General features: G+C 34.5%; 1 protein-coding gene, 1 long non-coding RNA gene and 1 other non-coding gene across 4 annotated transcripts; 1 reads left to right on the top strand and 2 right to left on the bottom strand.

Moving 5' to 3' along the window:
- Nucleotides 1-5,808: 5,808 nt before the first annotated feature.
- LOC129278528 (uncharacterized) lies at nucleotides 5,809-10,630 on the bottom strand. Its single transcript, XR_008586281.2, has 3 exons — nucleotides 10,505-10,630; nucleotides 9,440-9,564; nucleotides 5,809-8,750 (listed from the first exon to the last, which is right to left on the bottom strand). It is a non-coding gene; the product is annotated as an uncharacterized LOC129278528 (long non-coding RNA).
- A 4,338-nt stretch (nucleotides 10,631-14,968) lies between these two features.
- On the top strand, nucleotides 14,969-20,480 carry LOC129279105 (octanoyl-[acyl-carrier-protein]:protein N-octanoyltransferase LIPT2, mitochondrial-like). 2 transcript variants are annotated; one of them, XM_064111234.1, is made up of 4 exons: nucleotides 14,969-15,097; nucleotides 16,441-16,647; nucleotides 17,630-17,911; nucleotides 18,407-20,480. In XM_064111234.1, exons 2-4 carry the CDS (start codon nucleotides 16,464-16,466, stop codon nucleotides 18,652-18,654), a joined length of 714 nt encoding a protein of 237 aa, XP_063967304.1. In that variant the 5' UTR covers nucleotides 14,969-15,097; nucleotides 16,441-16,463; the 3' UTR covers nucleotides 18,655-20,480. The 2 variants fall into 2 exon arrangements, with proteins under 2 accessions (XP_063967304.1, XP_063967305.1); XM_064111235.1 differs by having other exon boundaries at nucleotides 14,984-15,187.
- Nucleotides 20,481-21,543: 1,063 nt separating this feature from the next.
- Nucleotides 21,544-21,705, bottom strand: LOC129279719 (U1 spliceosomal RNA). Its single transcript, XR_008586362.2, has one exon. It is a non-coding gene; the product is annotated as a U1 spliceosomal RNA (small nuclear RNA).
- Between the last annotated feature and the right edge of the window lie 2,665 nt (nucleotides 21,706-24,370).

The raw sequence follows: 24,370 nt of genomic DNA, 5'->3' as shown, positions 1-24,370 counted from the left end.
TGAATGTTTCGAATCGAGCCCTAAATTCATATAAATTATTACGATTTAACAAGATTTTATGGTCATACTAAGAATATTGACTATGTTAGCAAAGTATGTTATGTTCATATGGAAGAATTAATACTGGCATTATTTCTATTGTTATTCCATCTCTGGACGTCTCCTCCGAGCTCCGAGAAAAGAAGCACAATGCGCATGCGTGTTCGATGACGTATGACACATTTTCCATTCATGAAATTGGAGCCCAAAGTTGGGCACAAACTAGCTTCAAATTGATGGGGAAAAATATCAAACGCAATTTTCTCTGTTTTGTCATGTAAAATGTTATTATATGGTGATGTTACGATCTTGAAAATAATTTTGCATGTAGACAATGTTCGAGAATCAATCCTGACGTGATAATTACTTTTTTTAGACAAGTGCACTCACTCAAGTCGATCGTCATGAGATGTCCGCCATTAAAAAATGAAACGAAATACAAACGTTTCACATCAAGCTCTAAATTCATATTAATGATTATCATATGCAAATTATTGTTAAATATTACGATTAAATAATGTTCTGTGGTCATGATATCAATATTGTTCATGAAAGCAAGATTTATTTTACGTTATCATGATCGTGTCAATTTCCGGTTTGATTAAAGGAGAATGAAACTCTTGGAGCAAGTTAGCTTTTGTGAAAGCAGAAAAATCAAAGAATAAGATCAACAAAAGTTTGAGTGAAATAGGACTAGCAATAGAAGAGTTATGAGCATTTGAATGTCGAGATCACTAATGCTATGGAGATCCTCCCATTGGCAACGCAACCAAAATCTATGATATCACAGATGAACAACTCTCCCCTTTTGGACACTGAAAATATACCCCAAAACATCTCTTTTTGCTCATTCTAATCATATGACAAACGATTCATCAATGATATAATGTTGTGAAACCTCTGTACTTGTCCTCTCATAAAGAGAACACCTCACCTTGTGAGAGATTCTATAAAAGTGAGAATATAAGTGAAATAAGTACTAAAGCAATGAGGGAGTTGTACGTGTGTGACATCACAGATCTTGGTCGCATTGCCAATGGGAGGATCTACATGGCATTAGTGATCTCAATATTCAAATGCTCATAACTTTCTTATTATTCATTCAATCTTCCTCAAACTTTCAACAATATGTTTCTTTGATTTTTCTCTTTGATATGGATTCAGCTGGTTTCAAGGGTTTCATTCTCCTTTAAAGAACAGTACCGTACTGCGCATGCACGATCGATGGCCATGCATGATTTCCATTCATGAATTCATCGTGCGTAAATTATCTTGGCACGAGCAGACGAGTAAGACTCGAACTATGATCGAAATAAACTTCAAATTAACGGTGAAAAGGCATCATAATTACACAATCGGTTTCATTTTGGGGGCAATAGAAATGAAGTAAGTAGTAGTCAAGTTGGACATTCCTGATATTTTGATGATTGATTGTGTGAACCAAACGAATCGGCCGGCCGACGTATTTTTTTTTTTTTTTTTCGATCCACCGATTTTGCAAAATCTGCACCGGTGTTCGATGACATCGATCGAACACCGATTTTAAAATCGATTCGACTCAGGCTTAGTCCTTATCATTTTATGATAACAATATTTATATCCATACTTGCCTGCTAGATCATAAAGATAAAGAGATTAAAAACAAGCATTAAAAAATTACGATAGCTATTATTAGGAAAAGGGTATCTTTTATTCAATGATTGTTAAAGCTTAAGTACAATACAAAACTTAATTGATTTGGACACATAAAGAAAAGTACAATATTTGAAAAAAATATGACACTGAAAATGTCATCGAAATCTCAAATTAAAATAAAGTAACAGCATGACTTTGCATACTTGCAAAAAACAGTGATATATACATCACAGGTGATGAGGAAATGTGATTTATTAGATGATATTTCATTTTCCTCGCTAATTATGTACAAGTTTATTTGAATCCACATGGAAAGTACAAATAATTCATTATTATAATCAGGGCCCCCATCTTAAAAAGAGTTGTGATTGATCTTATTAATCTCAACTATAAAGAAATCCATTGTCATATTTTTTCAACCATGAAATTTCAACATTGTCATTTGTAAACAGAGGAAGCACAATGAATTGTCAAAGAAATGATGAATGTATGAATATACATCATATCTAGAAAACATTTTGAAGAAACATGCATGTTAGAAGTTGGAGTTGCTGGTTTTCCATATTGTGGTTGATGGAATCAATCGCAACTCTTTGTAAATCCTGGCCCAGTTGTGTTTAATTGGAAATTCTCTCTATTAATCATCAAATCGACAAAATTGAAGTTTTTTATATTTCATGTGGTGATATAAAGTACAAAAGAAAATACTGTAGTGTTTGATAGATCACAAATTTCTAACAATGTTGCAGCATTTACCAACCATAGAAGATGAGTTGTAGAATGTAGATTTCTGTAAATATTTTTTATTAGATAAGGTCAAATATAGGGGTCACAATAGCCTTTCTTGCCAAAATTGTACAGCCCTCCAATTCCTATTAAAATTTAAAGCAGTTTGATTTATTAAGTGATAATATTTGATTCTTAGCACATTATACATTGTTGATTGCATGTCCCTATTGGCTGTAGCATGTAACATCCCCATAAATTTGAGCAGTCTATATTAGGACACGATTGTTCATTTATTACTGCATTATTTTGTATTGATTATTTTCCTGTGCACAATCCTGTAATACTTCGGGAGTAAATCTTCCCCCCATGGGGATAAAAATGAGGGGTAGAAGAGGAAGCGTATGGGGGTAAAACCTTGGATTAGATTCGATGACAGGTTCAGAGAGGATTAAACTCTCAAGCGCTTGAACTCAACCTCAACCTTTTGAAACCAATAAGGATTTACTTTTATCTTGGTGTAAGCTTTGAATTCTTATGATATGACTTTCATGGTTGATTAATATTCTTGTGGAATTGTTGATAACCATAACAGAACTTACATCTTGTAGAAGAATAATTATATTCAGAACATGTGAAAATTTAATTCCATTGAAATCACTTTATTAAAATCTGCAAAGCATGGATTGAACTCTTGAAATGATAATGAACTGTATAGCTTTGTCATGAGAATGTTGTAAACTGAAATATATTGAGCAAGAACAAAGCATGAATTCACTCTGATACTTCCAATGTTATATTGCTGTCCACATTAAAATTGGTGTTGCGATGTATTTTTAATATTTGCAGACATGTATTACATACACTGGATTTTAAACTCCGAAATGATCTTCCCTCATTCATGTACATGTTAGCTTTTAAAGGATATAAAATGATGTGAATATCGCAATTTTCAGATAACCATTTGGTGCTTTTAAGGTTTTTAAGTGGTTGATATTGCCATTTCATTTCTCTATGATTTGCTATGTCTGCAACATCTGTTTGTTTATAGGTGTGTACCAAGGATTCTTTTTTCATGAAGGTCACCATTGTGATAAATTCAACAGAGTAATTTTAATCACTCCTTCCTGAATTTTATATGTCATAATTTTTAAAACTGAAAACCCTGAAATAAAACAAGATTTTGCGAGATAGATGAACTGTATACATGTACATTAAATATTTCAAGTGGTATTATTTCAGGACTTGTCAACCATCAAAATTACACTTAGTCTTACTGCAATGAAGCCAAGGTTTTTCAGTGGTATTAAGATTAATGTTTTGCGAAACATAAAAACACTGACTTATTCTTATTTGTAGCTGGTGCAAAGCCACACTTAACTTCTCTGAATTTTCAGACTACATACATGTACCATGGCTAAATGGGGATTGTGCATCTAACTTGAGCTAGGCTTCTGTCAAGACCCACCTGCTGATTGAAATACAACCTCTGCATGTAGATTAGGCCGTCTTATTAATAATGTTCTTGATTTAAATCAGTCTAAAAGATATAGAAAGCTAATGGGGACATTGTTTATCATGGAGAATATGTACATGTATAATGGTTCATAACTTCAGACTATAAATCAACCTGCTTCCACTTTTATGTGTGCAGAGCAGTGCACATACTCCCTTTTGATGGCATATCATGGTGTTGCTTCTTTCACTGGTTTCCCATGATTGATATTGATTTTAATCACTTGCAAATCTCTATAAGCAGGGGTGCAATTCCCTGTATCTCCTTTGATTATTTATGTATCAATTCTATACAACTGCCAGCTTTTAAGTATGTCAATACGACCTTCTGATATGAAACAGCTGTTATATTGACATCGTAAATGAATTATCTTCCTTTTTAATTGTAGAGCTGAAGATTTTTGAGATATTGCTTGACTCATCCTGTTATGGCAGTTGGGTTGTTTCATTGTAAATAGGTTTGATATATGATTGTTAATTACTTTTACATTGAAAATGTACTATGTGTAAATGTATTTTGAAAATGTTTTTTGAAAATTTGCAATAAAATTCTATACATATATTTAAAAATGCTATGTTGAAAATGTTTAAACCTTTCTGTTTTGTGTATAGTGTCTGAGTTTAAGAGGTTTTCCACAAAATCCAAGTGAATCATAAAAATAAATTTAAAAAGCATACCGTTTTAAATTTAATGAACATTTGATGTAGAATAAGAAGGTTATATTTTATTATCTGCACAACCTGGTCAGTATTTAAATTAGGGAAACAATGTCAGCCACTCACTAATTCTTTTATAATTCAAAGAGAGCTCCAAATGACTCATAACTTCCTATTTGAAATCAGATTTACATATATGAAAGTTTGGCATTTTGCTTGTTTGACTATTCATTCAAATCAACTTATTGTGGGTTCGCTTTATGTAAGTAGAGTTTAAAGGTCAAGTCCACCCCAGAAAAATGTTTATTTGAATAAATAAAATTCAAACTAGCATAATGCTGAAAATTTCATCACCATCAGATGTAAAATAAGAAAGTTATGACATTTTAAAGTTTCGCTTTATTTTTCCACAAAACAGTAATATGCCCAACTCAGTGACATGCAAATGAGACAGTCGATGATGTCCCTCACTATTTCTTGTCTTTTATTGTTTGAATTATACAATATTTCATTTTTTACAGATTTGAGAATAAGGACCAACTTGACTGAACCATATAGTATTAATGCTAATTTCACATGTTCAGGGAGGAATTATTTGTTGTTTCACTTGATAAAGAGGAGAAAATTCGAATATTTCAAATTTCATATAATAAAATACAAAAGAAAATAGTGAGTGGATGACGTCATCAGTATCCTCATTTGCATACCGACCAGGATGTGCATATAACCGTTTGTGAAATTAAGCAAAACTTTAAAATATCATAACTATCTTAGTTTACATCCGATTTTGATGAAATTTTCAGTGTTATGCTTGTTGGATTTTTTTTTAATTCAAATCAACTTTTTTGGGGGGCGGACTTGTCCTTTAAATTCAAATGTGAATGTGGTGTTTTTGCACAATCCCATTCATGGCAAATTGAAATTGGCAATTCAGTAACATGCACCATCCTTGTATGAGCTGATCAATGAATCAATATCAGGGGTGTGAGAGTTCAGAATTTTATCTGATTTCAGATTTTTTTTGTTTTTATTTTCAGCTTATTTTGGCTTTCCTCTGTACATACATGTAATGTATGGGAGCTCTTTCTATTTCAGACTTATTCAGCACTCTTCAGTTTTTTTCAGATCTTTTTATTTGTGACTACTCACACCCCTGCAATATGGTGATGTTCTAATAATATCAATATAACTAAGCATTTAAATGTGACTTTAGGTTTAATTTTTTTTTTAAATAGGAGATTATGATCTGTCATTCTTGATGAAATATGGCCAAACCTATTACAATGTTTCACTTATTTTACTCATTTCATTAAAACCAAATAGTCTGCAACACACCAAAAATACACTGGAAATACCAATTATTTTGCATGATATACTTCAAAATCTGAAAGTTTATTTGTATTATTTACAAAAACATTGTCAATAAGTCTTCTCAGTGAGTGAAGACGAGACAGAGATAAGTCACTTAAGGGATAACAATATACAGGAAATAAAATAGAATTAAAAATTACAACATGGTAAATTCACAATTAAACATGTTCATAGCATGCAACTTATATAATAATATATTTTGAGTGGGTTAAAATATAAATAATAAAGCACTTCATTTGTGTGGGTTGGGGAATGAAAGAAAGAAAAACAGGGGCGCATTTCACGAAGCAATTAGTCATTGGTTTTCACTGATATCTGTAATATGAGATCCTTGAAATCCATTGGATCACAGCAAATTTGTTAGTGAAAAGATGCTCCCTGAAAGACTTCCTAGGAACAAGCATTTTGCATACATTCACTAGTATTACAAAACATGTTGGAAATAAAGAATAATATTGCTAACTGTATAATATCACTTCTGCTTTAAATGTGTTCATTATGGCCAAACATACCTTAAACTGGACCTACCTAAGACAGTGCCTATTTGATTTTCACCAACTGCAAAGCAACTTGTATGAATTTTGTTCACAATATTGAAACATACTCTGGAATTAGAAGGATCTCAAACTAGCAAGTTGTCACCTTTTGTATTCATTTTCTACAGTGTTTGAATATCGAAATATTTTCACAATCTGTCAATCAAAAAGATCTTTTAAAGTCAGTCAACATGGGATTAAACCAGAAAATAAAAAGCATCCACCAGTGGTGGACTAATAGTGAAAGAAGATTTAAAAAAAAAACTAACAAGTGTAACACAAACACAGTCTAAAACCTATATAATAAAACGAAATATAAGTTTAAAAGACAAAGATATATCAATAGTAATGAATTATCAGAACACATATGCGAAGATGTGTGAAGTTACAATTTTGCATTCACAAGAAACAATACATGCCCAGTGGAATGTATTTAACGTTTGGCAAAACATTAATTATGTCCAATATTATTGCACATGAAAAAATAATATTAAATCCTTCTCTTGAAATCCTACATTGTTGAAGATAAATTTATGGAGATTGTGGAGAAGATTGAACTATTCATTATGGGCTTTCAAATTCCTTTTATAGTTTGGTAGAATACAATAAAAAAATCAGGATTACACTTAAAATTTCATCACATTAAAATATAGCACAGAGCAATTATAACTGTCGGAACAAATGCTTGGGTGTAGTCTAACACATGCTTATCTGTGTGCAGTGCATATGGCCTTTGGAACGATTCAGGTAATTGATATCATCTTTAAAGTTTTAAAAAAAAAGTTTACAAGTAAATAAGTAATGGCAGTGTCATGAGCCATATCGAATGCTTTCAATTTTCAAATGAAATGTACATGTTACACCTCAAACTATTAACATAAAATTTAAACTGAATTTATTCAAAGTCATTTTCAAATCTGGTGACCTCAAATGGAAATACTGTATACAGTATATCAATAAATTGACTCTAAAGTTCGAAATGAAAATAAATATTTAACCCACAAAATAAGGAATAACATGTTGGATATTTTTGACAAATGAAATGTACAATCCCCAAACTATTGATTTAAAACATAAACTAAATCAATTTGAAGTCCATTGAAAGTTGATGGTAACAAATGAAAAACAACAAAAAAGACCCCCCCCCCCCCATATGATTTTCAACTGCCACCCATAAATGTAACTTTCCTTAAAATGATGGGAGATAAACATTATACAAATAGCGAAAAGGCATGAGTGCGATGGTGCAAGATTTCGCAGGAGGTGAAAGCAAGATGCTCTATTCAACGAGGCGTTAGCCGAGTTGAATAGAGTGTTTCTTTCTTTCACCGAATGCGAAATCTCGCACCATTGCACGAATAAGAATATTCGCTATTTGTGTTGTACAACGCCTCGGAGTTTAGCGAATTTATGAAAAAACAAAGAGTTTTTCCTGCAGTAATCTATGGAAAGGGAGCAAAAATATGGAAAGCGAAAAGCAAAATCCCACAAGTGAACGCCTCGGGCAGCATTGCGCATTTAGCCAGCAGGCTATACGCGTATTGCACCTGCATTTTTACTGAGCGCAATGAATTGAATCGTATTGTGACGTCACCTCCTAAAGCCGTGCAACGGTACATTTTGGACGGTACATTTTGGATGGTACGTCTTTTGTGCAACGGTACGAATGTTTGACATTCAGCCTCCCATTTGCTCGCGTACAACAAGCTAAGTAGGCGTTGTACAAAACAAAATGATAAGCATGATGTGATCAATGCAAAATCATTTATTAAATAAAATATATTTATTTCATATACTTCACAAGATTAACTTTTTAGGGCATACATAGGCCATAAGGGTAAGGACTGGGGACAACTCCTCCATTTCTCCAATGCAGAAAATGAAGCAAAATATCCCTTTATCTGTTAGGTTTTGAGAATGATTTGATATTTGATATTCATACTGAAAAATATAGCAAGTAATCTTGGTCACCAAGTAGTACCCCATAGAAGCAAAGTTTTCTTATCTTTCAAAGATGTAAATTTCTCCTTAATACCTGTATAATGTATCAATAAGAACTCTCAAAGATCGACAGCAATCTTGGGTCTCGATTTGTAGTACACATAGAAGATAATCGCACAGGCAATCAGAGCGAAGGTTGGAAGCACAATATACAAAATATTTCTCTTATTGTCCAAGTTCTCTTGTTTTCTCACCCTTTTCTCCTTCCTCGTTTCTTTCTTCGCTTTGCCCTTTAGTTGCCTCATGATGGTTATCCAAAATTATTTCCCCCTGTAAGAAGTGGAATTAAGAAGTAAATGAAACCACAGTTAATGTCGGGTAAATTGCCTCTTGGTCAACAACCACTTTGTCTAGTAACTGCCCATATGGTCTCTCAGATGGTCTAATCCAGTTCTGTCTACCAGAAAAATGTCTGCAAGAAAATATTCAATTGCAAATTTCAGATGCAAATTTACAAGTAATAGCTCAATTTTAACTACAGCAAATAGATTTATATAAATGCAAGAAGCAGACCATCGATTTATTGGAAAAGTGCAATCAAGTGAATACTCATACAGAACCATATTTGTACAATTGCATCATCTTCACTGCTCTCTATCTCTCTCCTTTGCATACAAACAAACATGGGTACATGTACAGTATGTATAGGTGTGAAATCTTAAGATTTATTTTGCTCAATTCAGCTAGAGGGGAGGCTATTCATTGATGTTATTGTTTAAGTTAACAGAGTTCATTAAAAAATAATACCTATGCTTTTTTCTTTCAACAACCAGTCAGCCTATCCCAAACAACACAAAACTTCTCTTTTTCTCTTTACAAAATAAATGAAAAGGACATATAAAAACAGTTTTGCTTGAAAACAGTTAATAAACATTTGGATGAATCATGAAAGAATCAAATTATCTTAACCAAGTTGCTTTTAGAAACTGAGTATAACTAAATATTTAATCAAATCATACCTGGGATAGAAGTTGTGCAGAAGAGTTTCCAGGCTTTTGTGTCGATGGGCAATTATTGGCCTACTATTGCGATCCACTCTCCTCCCCTCACTTTAAAGATTAGAGCTTTAAAGTTAGCTGTAGGTCTATTAAAGAATGAAATACAAATGGAAGTAAGATAGGAGATTTTATCATGTCTGGACACTTGCAGGTCAAGTCCACCCCTAACAAAAAGTTCATTTGAATAAATAGAGAAAATTTCAGCAAAGTTAACATAAAAAAGAAATACCTGCATCTGTTGGGTTCTATAGAAAATTTGCTCATGTTGAAAAATAGTTAAGTGGGTGATAAGTGAAGAGCAGATGATGACATGGCACGCACTCGCTAACAAAAGTTACTTCTTTTATATTTATAAGTGTATTTGAGTTCTGTCAGACGTGTATCAATCAGATATGATTATTTACGTCTGGGACCGACCTTTAACGTCACCATCCGAAAGACGTGACCAGGGCTCGAACCTCTGCATCAATTTGTAACTTCCCCACATAGCTTGGATTACAGGCGCACGCCACAACGCCCAGTTTACAAACCTTAGATCTAACATTATATTTCTAACAGTTACTTCTTAGATCTTACAGTTAACGTAGATACATTTAATCCTAAAATTTAATAGTAAAAATATGATATTTTCAGTGCACGTTTTTGCAAATTTATCTGATATTTTCGAACATTTTTAAATAGGCCTAATAGTACAAACTGACAATGAAATATAATAAACACAAGACCTGATACTCAAATGCGGCTAAATCTAAAATTAAAGTCAAATTGTGGCCCTGCAATGCATCGTATGCCTCATCTCATCATCGATCCTTTGCATACACCGATATACAATAGCACACCTGCACCTGCTTAGTCGCCCCAGCCCGACCGACACGGGCCGAATGAGCATCAAGTTCCGTTCGGTACCTTCCTTCCGTAGACTAGCAAATAATTATGAAATTATGGAATCAAAACATACACATTGACATTCACTCGTAGATGATAAATCAGCAAGAGACTATAAATATAATTGCATGTATTACTTACCTTCTGTTGAAATAATCAAAGTAAGTATTTTGGAAGATAATAAATTGCCTGGCAGGTGAATACGACACGTCTTCAGATCCCGGCTTCAGATCAGTGGTCTTCATCTGCTGTGCTCGCTTACTCTTTTTTATCGTAGGATCAGGAGGAGCTCTTATATTTCACGCACGGGCTTTAGCGCAGCATGTGGAGTCCATCGGTGACCCCCTTTTGAGAGGGATAATCAAAATTTTAAATGTAAATATGCCGTTTTTACCCAGGTGTGCCCCCCCCCCATTTTTTTAAAGTGAGGACCTTCTATGTGTTTTTCAAATTTTCCGCGGACGAAATGACCTTCCAGTTTAGTTTAAACCTTTTTTTGCTTGCTTGCTGTCAAATTTTCGTCGGGAAAATATGTGCCCCCAAATCCTGGAACTGCCCCTGATTATTATCAATAACAAAATAACACTCGTATAGATAAGAAATGAATATCAAATCAAATAATGGAAACATTCGATACTCGGTAACTTTTCACTGGTCAAAAATGTCCTAAGAATGGGAGAATGTCTGGGATAAATCATAACACCATTCACCCACACCAAGAACTCGGCACCTTAAGAGTATATAGGCGGATCCAGGGGGCGGGGGGCCCGGGCCCCCTTATTGGCGGAGAAAAAAGGGAAAGAAAGAAGAAGAAAAAAGAGGAAAAAGAGAGGAGAAAAAAATAAGAGGAGGAAGACGAGTGAATAAAATAAGATGAGGGGAAGACTTGAAAAATAAAAAGAATCTTTCATGTCATTACTAATTTTCGCTCGCGCTTCGCGCTTGCATTGCCTGTAATGTGATTTTCATATCTTGTATATGGAGTGTAAATGTCAAGTTTGAACGTCAATATACAAAAATAATTTCACATCGGAAATGTAACTTTCATTATGTGATTTACAAATTGATTTTTAAAAAGTGCTCTGTAAAATATAAGTTTTATGGTCTGAATATCAGTGTTGTAGTCAAGGATCAAACCTCCAAGGCCAAGGCTTCAATACCCAAGGCCAAGGCCAATTAAGGCATGGGAACCCAATGCCTGAAAACCTCAAGGCCAAAGCCCCCAGGCCAAAGCATTTCAAACTTTCGACATATATATATGAACAATGAGCCAACAATGCTATAATTAGGCGGCAGACATGGCACACAGGTCAAAATGTAGAAAAGGTGTGAGCGAGCGAACTGAGCGAGCAGAAATTTTGACCCTTGTACATGTAAAACAATATAATTTCATGACAGATTTAGACATACACTGTATAAGGCACTACAACACTGCTGAATATTGACATTTCCTGACAGTTTATAAAAAAAAAATTGGCTCGCAATTTGCGCTCGCATTAATGGTTAAAAATATATGAACTGATGCATCCTATTTATAATTACAAAAGTGCTTGAAATGTCCAGTTTTCAGGCCATAATATCATCAGATTTCATTTAATAATTAAATTGTCCCTTGTGTTTCATCTCACGCTTAGCAAGAGGAATCGGAAGATAGTCATCATTTTCATATGATGACATGTCCGAAGGATGTCCCGGTCCTATATAATATGTAAAAACTCAAAGTAATAATAATGAAAAATATCAGCTCTTTATTAAGTGCGATCCATATCAACCTCACAATTTTCCTACAAAGTGTTTGAAATATAGAGCTGAAATTTACTCTTTTTCAGATCGGAATATCAAATAGTTTAAGCTCGCTCTTCGCACTCGCTTTGATTTTCATGATAAAAGATGTATTAAGAATGCCTAGATATTTATAGGTCTAAATATGAAACAAGCGCGCGCATGTTTATTCAGATATTCAACTTATTGTTTTCTATTTAAATCATTATCCAGTTTCAGATCACAATATCAAAAATATTCTGCTCGCGCTTTGTGCTCGCATTATTAATATAGGAAGATCCCCTATTACTCATTCTTTTCATGATTTACAAAACATGAATAGAGTGTCCCATTTTTAGGTCTACTAAATCTCGATTTTTTTTTTCCGCTCGCTCTTCTCACTCGCATCAATAATGTTTAGTCATAATTATTTCATATTTTAACAAATGTGTTAAAGGTAGCAAAAAATGAATATGTTTCTTAATCAGCATTGATCATATCTTACCCAATAAATCAAACAATAATTTTATCCAGATCGTGAAAAACCAAGGGACAAAATTTGAATGGATATAAGTTACAAAAGAATAAATGGGGATAATGATACCATCAACTTGCTCAATATACATAATCATAACTTTGTTATTTCTTCGAGGTAAAGTCAATTTTTGTGTGTGTGTTGTGAACAAAAGTTCAAAATTTCCTTAAATTGTCCGATCTTCTTGTTTTTTTTGGGGGGTTTCGTTTTTCTAATTTCATTTTATCATATCATATTATTTTTACCCTGGAGTACCCACATGAAACGCCTGGCGGATTGAATAAAGTGCACTGGCGTAAGTCCGATCTGAGCAGTCAGATATAGCAATCATCATACTGACATGAAAATTTAATCGAAAAAAATCCAGAGAACACCGACACCTGACCAAGGGCTATGTTTAAGAGGTATAATCGTGTGCATAATACTCCCATCTATCAGTTGAAGGCCTATAATGATTAATTTTTTCGAATGCTATATTGGAATAGATTTGTTGTGATATAATAAAGATAACAATATGCGTGCGAGCGAATCGAGCAAACAATTTTTCAGCAGTTGAAAGACAAAATGGTGTCCAAAAACCTCTTTCAAATTGATGTGTAATTATTACATCACGGGCATGTGGGTATGTGTACATTATACTGATATACTCCCATCTTTCACTTAATGGCCTATATCACGATTTTGACAATTGCGAGTGAGCGAAGCGAGCGAGCACATTTTCAGTAACTGGAAGACATAACATGGGCAATATATATTGTATACTGTAAATATGTACACTATACTATACATCTTTCACTTAAAGGTCTATATCGTGATTTTTTTCGATGACAATTGTAATGGATTTGTAGAAGTGAAGTACAATTAATGGCTTGATTAATATCAATATGCGAGCGCGAGCGAGTAACTTTTTAAAGACAGCTAGAATGATGACCAAATCGTCTTTCAAGGGGTGTGTTACACTGTAATTATTGGAGAAATGCAGCGAATGAGCGAGCCTTTAAAAGTTCCTTCAATCGTATGATGTGCATATATTATACAGAGGATGATAAAGGTAAATTATCAATAAATCAAACTTTAGAAGAAAAGAAAAGGGAAATAAAAAGCAAATAACTATTAAAAAATCCAAATTTTGTTCAATGAAAACTCATTTGCTCACTGGTTGGGATAAGAGTAAAAATAGGATCATGATTAGCAGGATTACTGTTGGGAGCTTTTTGAGATGATTAGGCCTATAGGCCATCACAGGCCACAATATAAACTTCTGAAAACGTGGAGATAGCACAAGGATGCAAATTAAAAGAAAAATATTGCAAAAAGGAAATATTTTGAATAATATTTATTTGCAGATGATGCAATCATGCATCATTCAAATTTTTGAACAAATTTCACAATGGAAATATTCATTAGATTGTTATAGAGTTAATGTGATTGAAATATAAGTCTCCTATAAACGGATGAAATTGTAAAGTGTGTGGGCTTATATTGCTGTAATTGACATTGATTTGGTCAATTTCATCAGTAACTAGTCGTACACTAATTAACCTGAAGTACTGAAGTATATCCCCCTTTTTTTTTTTTTTTTTTTACAAATTATCTCCCGCTTCCACAAAGATACTAGCTAATGACCCCCTCCCACATTCACGCCAGTGTATTCAAAAGACGTTTTGTTTGGTTTATGTGATCAAAGTTATTTATTTAAAAACCATTGGTATATACAATTCATAAATGGACGTGTTATAATACTCTGATGCAGGCGATATACCATTTGCAAAGGCCGCGTAAGACAGTGTCACAGAAAAGGATACACTGATCATAATATGCCTATTAGCAGTGGGTCAAAAATTTCATCCTCCCGTCGAGAGCCTTGGGCGACCAAGCCATTTTTAGAATGTAAAATTAGGCCAATTCAAGCATTTCAACAACCTTTATAATGATTTCATACGACTTATACCATGGCTTAAGCCCCCTTAACCAAGGCAAATTTCATTTTGTGTGTGTGTGTGGGGGGGGGGGGGATATACCGCATACTGTATTTCCAGTGCATATATTCACTCGATGAAACTATCATAACGTTATGCTTGTAAATTTCGAGGAAATCTAATTCTTTGGGGTTTTTTTAAGTTCAGATAGTCAAATCAAGATAAGATTTCCTTTTCCATGTTCATAACCCATAAAGTCAAATAGTTTTTTTTTAATTAATTTTTAAAGTGAATATCCAGGGTAAATATATTGTGGCATGCATTTTCACGTACGTTGTTTTGGGGTTATTCTTTTCTTTTTAATTTTGCCTCTTCGTTTGTTATACATATACACTGTCGATGTCTACACAACGGGATTTTGCATTTGTTTGCAACTTGAATCATTTCCACACCGAAAAGGCATAATTAATTACTCGTTCTGTATCTGAAAAGGTGGTCCTCTCTAGATTTAAAAGACATGTAAGTCTTAGTATTATGGAACCCGATTTTATAATTTCAATGACATCAGATATGCTTAAAAACACAATTTTACTAGACTCGACTTAAGTTGTGATTTTGTGTATGCAGTCCCACGCGAGGTCTTCTGTGTAGTTTGTAGTTTGACTGAGTGTTTTTTTTTGTAGGATGCAAACAAATGTGTGCCTATCAGTATCAATGCAACGTCAACGATACACTAGGCCTATAGATGATTTTATAAAAGTCGAAAATAGTAATCAAATTTGAAGATTGCTGCGTATACTAGTATATTAGACAGCTGGCAGCTGTCTGTTTCAAGGAGTGTTTTACATTAAAAAAAAAATTTATCCTCGTCATACACAGACGGCTTGCGATTGTGCAGCTGCCATAAGGGGGTTAACAATGCAAAATCCCATGACGGTGCTCATCAATTTTCGTCTTTATTTCATAAAAATATTTAAAAAGAACTGGACCAAAATAAAATTATTATTCCGTTTTGGCCTGAAATGCATGCACCAAAACAGGAAAAAAAAACAGTCACTTCGGTAATTCGGCTGTCGCGCAACTCCCACTTCCCTGGTTCATTCGAACTAAATACATTAACATATAGCCATTGAGTCCCTGTACAGATCGAGTTAGAACTTCGGTCTCTGTATTTGGTGAGTGGAGCCAAAGGAGTTCAGCGGAACAACCAACATAACAGAGACCAAAGCTTTTGGTCTAGCTGCGTATAGGCCTATTTGCTAAGAAATATAGTCTACAATTTTAAATCATTAAAATTTTTTACTTTCGTGATCATGTTTTTGAGGTGTTATTAAGACAGTGAAGGGTTACTGTATTAAAATATCAATGCCCCACTCTTTATTTACTTGATTACCAGGTATAATCACATAAAAACATAATTGAAATTAATGTGGAAGAAAATTACAAAGAAATACATGTATGTATGGATGGATTTATATTATGCATGTTAAATTACATAACATATGGGACAGCTGCTCGTACATGACGTCACAAATCAAAAACTTAAATTCTAATAACTTTCTTAATCTTTATTGGATTTCCTTCAAACCTTCACCGATATATATCTTTTCTGCTATTTTTACAATAAACTTCTCATCAGGGTGAACTTCCCCTTTAAGCACACGTACTGACCATTAGAATGGTGCAATATTATTTATGTGCATCAATGAGCATCACATTCATGGGTGGGCAGCACCATACTTCTCATTGTCATTATTTGTTTAGACATTGTTTCAAGCCTCAAATGTCAATTAAATGACGTGTTCAGATTAGGACCTTCACATTTCACTTCCCTATATGTCTTTGCCTTTCTTCTCCGGCAGAATTACTTTCTTGACTGCATGTGATGGCTGGTAAGAGACTGGTATCCATACTCAACTTGGGTCACATACAATACAGAAGGGCTTGGAAGCTCCAACAAAGATTGGTTAGACGGCAGCTTGACCTACTGAAGACTGGTGGAAATGAAGCTCACAAAGAAACTCAAGATATGCTTCTTCTTTGTACACATAGCCCTGTCTATACAATAGGTAAATGGAGTGCAATCTTTATTCATGAAAATTCAAATTTATTCAACACTCATCATAAAAACACATTACAAAATTTATACGAGTATTACATAAGGTGAGATAAATATAAGAATTAAAATGACAAAATACATAAACATAATGAGAGTGTAAAGGGGTGAGCAGAAAGGAGGCGATTCCTTTTATAATCGCTACCCCAACAAAATCATGAAATTACAAGTTATAGATACACCTAAAAACAAAGAGAATACTATATATATAAGACAACAGAACAAATATAAACATAATACCTAGATCATTTACAATTTTAAATAAATGTTCTTGTTCAGGAGGACATTTTTGTATTTGCATTTAAAAACTTAAAACGATTTGCTTGCCTTCAACATCTAGATGTTTTAGCCCATGTATGCCAATATATGTGTGGCAAGTTGTTTAATCTGATTACTTGGCATCAAGAGACTCAATCCTTTATCAAGAATTAATTCCTTGATTAAAAAAAAAATACGATTCCTGATTGATATCGAGAATTGAACTGTTGATCAAGAAATAAGCTTGAATTGTAAAACAACATTTGCAGAGATTTGCTTCTTACAGTAGCGGTGTAGGTAGGGAAGTATAAAGATTGAAATGTTCATGAAAGACGAAGTTCACCCTGACCAAAAGTTTATTGTAAAAATGGCAGAAAAATAATCAAATGTATTGGTGAAGCCAAGGTTTGAGGAAAGTCCAACAAAGATTTTAAAAGTTATTGATTTTTTTAAATTTTGTCAGGGTGAACTTCCCTTTTAATACAATTTTGCATGATATACTTTCTAATGGTACTGACACTGAATCAACTGCGTCGTCAGCATGTTACAGCCATTTTGGTTCTCTTGAATCAGCCAAGAGCAAATCTGGCATAGATATCTAGAAATGGTTGTTGATATTAAGTTTTATAAAACAAGGCCCTGGTCACACTTAATCAATTCACTCTGATTTCATGCAGGTATTAGAACCAAAGGCTACACGTCCGCAGACGAGGAGAGGCTCAAAGATCTTGGTGCTGACTTCTTCAGAACCGAAAGGGGAGGACTGATCACATTCCATGGTCCTGGCCAACTTGTAGCTTATCCCATCCTGGACCTGACCCACTACCAGAAGAGTGTCCGATGGTATGTCAAGCAGCTCGAAGACACGGTCATCAAGACCTGTGGAAGGTTTGGTGTCATTGGACAGTGTTCCCCTGACACTGGTGTGTGGGTTGGTGATAGCAAGATTGCTGCCATAGGTAGGTATGATTTTAGCAGGTGCCTAAAGGGTGCATTCTATCACATGACATCCAAAGCTTCTTCTCCCAGTTTTGCTGAAAGACGATGGTTGGATGTGTCCATTTGAATTACTGGGTTGCGACTATTAGCCCAAAGTCTGTTGATTTTACTGAAAAGGGAGTTGGGAGTTGAGTTGCTATATCACTAAATGCACTGCTTTTGGCAAACAGTGGGGGGGGGGGGGGGTTAGATGAATGGTTTTGGTAATATAACGTTCCCTTGCAGCAGATGCCCATTAATTGGTCAGTCGTATTCTTTATGTAGATTGATCCATTTATCCCTTCTCATCAAATGCACATTCATTAATCACTGTTCCATTGATAAAATTATTTTTTTCTTTTTCTCGGGTCTCTGTTTCTGTACAAAAGGTTTAAAGACATCGCTTTTATTTGTGTAGTACTATGTTGAAGGAGGAATATTATAATATTACTGATATTTACCCTTTACTACTTCAGGTATTCACTGTACACGGTACATCACAAGCCATGGCCTTGCCCTGAACTGCAACACTGACCTACGATGGTTTGACCACATAGTGCCTTGTGGGATCGAAGGTAAAGGGGTCACTTCCTTGAGTAATGAGGTCAGACACAGAACTATAACAGTTGAAGATGCAGTAGAACCCTTCTTAGAGTCCTTTAGTGAACAGTTTGAGTGTTGGCTCGTTGATGGTGATAGGGGATTGCATAAAATGCTGGAGTGATATCAAGCCAAAGCCTTTGAGGTCACAGATGGTGTAGAGAAGCTGTTAACCACTTGACAACTGCAACCAGATAGTCCCTGTACAAAGCCAATAGAAATTAAAAGATTCTGTATTCAACAGGTTTATTGATGTACAAGTACATGGAGTCTTATAAAGATTTTGGCACCAGAGGTTTTAAATGTTAAGAACCTTCTAGTGAAGAATTTGAGCGTCGGATTGATGGTGATGGGGAATTGCATAAAATGCTGGAGTGATATCGACCTAAGGTCTATGAGGACACATGATGCAGAGAAGCCGTTCATTTAGTGCTTTAGCAGCTGACAATAAACATGTGACTTGACTGCACACTTGTTATTGGCTTCATCCTTGAAATATTGTATAACGTGGAGTGAAGCAACATGGCAATGGGTATGCCCAAAACTTGACTAACACTTCCTGACATATCTGCTCTTCAAAAAGACATTGATAGTCCTCAAATAGTCTCTCTTTTTTGCCAGGAAAGTGGAAAGGCTCTGGCTGTGTGTGCTTTTGCATGATCACTTTCTAGGATTGTTCACTCCATTGACTGTGAACATAAAAAATAATATTATGGTATCCGCTAGTGAATGTGCAAATAAAAGTGTTGCCATTGTTGAGTTCAGACTCATCATCTATAGTGTACCAGATAGATGCTATACCAAGTGTGATCTTGCAATTGTTATAGAAGTTTGAACATGGTATCATGATCTCTCAGCCGAAATATGACTGTGGCAATCAGGTATAATCTTAAGTATAAGACCTTGGTTCCTTGACTTAATTTTTTCTTAAATCCAAACCTCACAATTGTCATGTATATCAATATTGTATTTGTCTGCTGATGATGTTGAGGATCTCGGTGGTTGTTTGAGGGAGCTCGTTCAGACTTTTGTGCAATACGATGAATACTAATATTTTAAGTATTCATTTTTTTAAGTGCCTTATTAAAGAATGATGTGAACACAAAGGGGCAAAAGTACATATTTCTATTTCTTCTTTTTATGGAGTAATCTTTTTGTTTGAAAAATTATTTGTACTTTTTAAATATGCAAATTAATTATGCATGTAAATGGCTGATGTACAGTATAACCTGTCGTACCCTGTGAAATTCCCAGTATATATTTCCATTGTTGTACAAGTAGATGAGTATATTGTAACTGACTGGGCATAGTGGCTCAGTTGTTGAGTTCCTTTCTCATGAATTAGATGTTGTGGATTTGGGTGATTTGAGTAATACCAAAGACTTTAAAAACAGGGACTTCTGCCTTCTTGTCAGGCGCTCGATGTAGAATGGAGGAGGGTAATGAAAACATCATTTTTTAACAAAGTTGCAACCTTGGGTAATAAGTAGAGCTGTTTTTATTATAATCATAATTATTGCATTTGCAATAGTAATAAATACAGTAATGATAATATGAAAATAATTATTATTGATACTGTTTTCATTGTTATTGTTATGATAAGAAATTATGAATTGTTGGTATATTCTAAAGTAATTAGATTGCTAGTATTATCATCATAACAAAAAATGTACAAGTTGTTTTCTTCAAATGCCCTGGTTTATTCATATGTTTTGCATTTCATGATTTTCTCCTCACAAAGAAAGTTGCTTTGGGCTTTTAGATTAAAAACTTAAAATCATGTGAAGAACTTTAATCTTTGTTTTAACACTCATCAATGATAATACTTGAAATGACAATCCTAATTAAATACAATTAGAACATTTTGTCTAGGAGATAATTATAAATGCGCTTGCCTCTCTGTTGCTATATTGATGTTTTAGATAAATACACTATATTTTTACATTATTATGGCACCTAATTTATTGTGTTGTATTTATTCTGTTGTTGTCATTATACTCTCAACATCGGTCAGTATCAAGGATATGAAGTCGTTTATATGAAAAATAACAAAGAAAATGATGATGGTGATGATGATGATGATTATGATGATTATGATGATGATAATGATGGTGGCAATGGTGATAGTGGTGGTGATAAATATGATGGTGGTAATGAGGATGAGGATGGCGGTGGTGATAGTGATAGTGATGTAGGCAGTGGTGATGATTGATGACGATAGTGTGGTGAAGATGATGATGATGGTTATAATGGTAGTGGTGATGATAATTATGTTGATGGTGGTGATGATAATGGTGGTGATGTTGATTATGGTGGTGGTGATGATAATGATGGTGATGTTGTGAATAGGTGATGATAATGGTGGTGATGTTGATTATGGTGGTGGTGATGATGATTGATGACAATAATTGTGATGATGATGGTGGTGCATGGTGATGTTGGTGATGGTAGTAGTGGTGATAAGGATATCATGATGATGATTTATGATGGGTAAGACGTTATTTTGAATTGGAGGGGGAGGAAATAAAATGGGTTTTGTGACTTCGCGATTGAACAAATTATGTCCCCATAAAAGAAAATAAAGCAAACAAATCTGAAAATGATCATATAATCGACAACTATATGAACTTTTGTTTTTTCCTACATTTTAATGCAAATAATTATATATACCATGCATGCAATAGATTCGCCTTGAATTGTATTGTTTGACATTCCAAAATTTTCCACATTTTGTAATATCATTTTTTCACGGCCTATCAGCAGTACCTAGATTCACTAAAAATATTCTGGGGTCTGAAAAAAAACGGGATTTTTTTTTCGAATTGTGTCCTCAATTGAATTCACATCACATTCTATCCCAGAGATGATCATTTATAACAGCGCTAGCGCAGGTAGGAATATATGGGGACCGCTGGCTCACTGATAATCCTCCACGCCACAAGCACGTCCGAATCATTACACAATGCCACAAATAAATGTGTCTTCACTCTTTCTTTCTTTTCATGTTTGATGGTAGGAGATAGCGCGAACGCAGATCTCCGCTACCATAAATTATACGCCCGAGTTCCCCACGTTTGGGGGAATCGCAAGGTTCAGCAAGCCGGAGTGCAATGGCAAGCCTCGCCCTGGGGGTGCATCCTTCTTGATCAATGCGACCCCTGCGCCAGGTAAGTATGATCATTTGGGTGTTCACGCAGTATATATAAATTACATACGAACGTTGTGGTAACAGTTAGAAAAATACCTAAGCTGTCATAAGAAATCAGCCTTTACTTTTATAATTACAAATTCATAGCTCAAGTGTGGTTCAAACCGTCATTTAAATACAACGATGTATCTATTAAATACTGTTTCATGCATTTTGCTAAAGATTGAATCATAAAAGCACGCAATTTAATAGCGAAAGCAACGTGCGAAATACCAAAATGTGCGTAGCAAAACCTCTTCATGAATATTCAGCAGAACGTCATCACTAGCTCATGCGCAATGCGTACATAGATTATAGATGGTGCTCGTAAATAAAAAATATGAAAGGAAATATTTTTGTACTTTAATGTGTATGGAGAGGTTCAAGATTCTATTATTGGTCAACGAACGCATGCAAAGAAATTTGGTTTCCAATAAGTATACACAAAGATGAAAAGTACAATATTGAAAACTTTACATAAACAAACAAAATGAATCATTAAATTTCCTCAATTATACTTTAATACTCCTAAAAATTCATAATGCATGTGGATGATGATAAACGGTCTGTATTTTTTTATTTAGGTATAAATTTTATTTACTAATACTTATTAATCTGCACACAGACGTTTTACCCTTTATCAAATTATTATTCTTTATTTGTTTTTGTATGGTCCTTGAAACCATTATTTGGTTCAAGACAAATGAAAACTATCAGTATGTGGTCTATTTTTTCCTTTTCCCATGCATGTATTCGGATAAGCACCTTCTACCAATATAGGTAAAGTCAGTAGAAACAAAATTTGTATCATAGTTTTCGAGGCATATTTTTATCTTATAAGTTTTATCTTAGCTCTCCTATACACAAACACACCCACACATATGTGAAGGGCATTTACAAAAGGGGTTAGGTCCACTTAAAAACGTTTTTTCTTTTTTTTTGCATGGAACCCGTCGCGTTGCCAATGGCTCAGATGCATAAAAAGTAGCAATATATAGTGCTGGTTAAGCGCAATTAAGCAATTGCTAGCAAAGCCTTAGCAATATAATAATAATAATATGCCCATATACTTGGTATGATTATTACCCATGAGGCTGTAGCTAAGCCGTTATTAATAGGCGCTAAAGCGTTCAAGGAATAAATCCTACCGGGTACCCATTACCACCTCACCTGGGTCGAGTGCAGCACAATGTGGATGAATTTCTTGCCGAATTATGCAATATTGTGCATAACCCGATAGTGCTAAACCCTATAGCTGTGCATGCCTTCAGAAAGCAATTGCTCCCAATTAGCGGTTTGAACGCTATAAAGCGAATAGTCCTTGGTAATTGGTGCAAGTTAACCCCCTGGTTATGGTGCATGCGAACACGAATAACCATCGGAGCTATTACAGACAAAGGCTAGCTGGATTGGAATCCAGCTGTGTGGGGGAGGTTTGACCCCCGGGTTTGGGTTTGACCATGGTTTGACAGTGCCCCAATTCTCTCGATCATGTCACATCTTGAAGACGTGGCCTTTAATTCCTTTAATTTTTTTCAATATTGTTTGCATTCGGTTTGCACTTACTAGAAAGAAACATGTGCATGTAGGCCAATATAAAACGCGCGAACGCCAACCGAGCAAACACTCAAACGCACACTTATTAAAGGGGAATCCAACCTAAATAAAAACTTGTTTTTATAAGAAAAAGAAAAATCAGACAAGTTGATAGGTGAAAGTTTGAACAATATTGGACAAACACCAAGAAAGTTATGAATTTTTAAAAGTTGTAAATATTGGTAATCACTATACTCATGGAGACTTCAAATTGGCCACATATGGGATGTCATCGTGATGTAAGGCAAGGACTACTCTTCCATGTACTCCAATACATAGAATGGCTAAAATGTCATTTTTCCAAAAGTTTTACTACAAATTATATTTTTCTTTCATGAGGACATTAAACCATTAAACAATATACTACCTGGGTAATATTTAGATTACTGCCCCAGGGGAATGGGTACTTAGGAGAAAACCACAAATCCATGATAATAAAGTACAGGCCTATGGGAAAGTTGTCCTTGCCCCTTGTCATAATTTACTTACCCAGTTGCCAATTTGAAATGTACATACTATTAGTGATCTCAATTTTAAAGCAGCTATAACTTTCTTATTGCTTGTCCGATTTCTTTCAAACTTTCACCAATCTGTTTAATTTATTTTTCTCCTTCCCAACAAAACATTAATTTTTATGGCCAAGGCTGGATTCCCCTTTAAAGCAAAATGTTCTCTTCATGCATGCACTTAATATCAATAGCTTAATCGTCAACATATGGTCAAGCAAATTACCAGATAGTAAGCAATTATTGATTGAGCTTCAAGCTAAAACATTTGTTCGCTCCGAATTTTATGCATACGGAATCAGGTATAATAGCGTATAAAAGCCAAGCAAAAAGCAATTAGGATATACCCTTATGCATCTGACCCAATATCCCACCCGGGATCCCAGCCCCACATAGGTGAAAAAAATAAGAGAAAATAAAAAAGAAGTATGTATTCATGTAGCTGAAAAATGCTGACTGATTGCCTGTACATAAGCTGATATGGTCGGGTGAATGGTATTAGTGTAATATTTCAGAGTAAATTCCGAAATATGATATATTGTGTACCACAT

This window comes from Lytechinus pictus, chromosome 16 (assembly GCF_037042905.1).
Source record: "Lytechinus pictus isolate F3 Inbred chromosome 16, Lp3.0, whole genome shotgun sequence".
NCBI lineage: Eukaryota > Metazoa > Echinodermata > Echinoidea > Temnopleuroida > Toxopneustidae > Lytechinus > Lytechinus pictus.
This window is presented reverse-complemented; position numbering and strand designations above follow the sequence as displayed.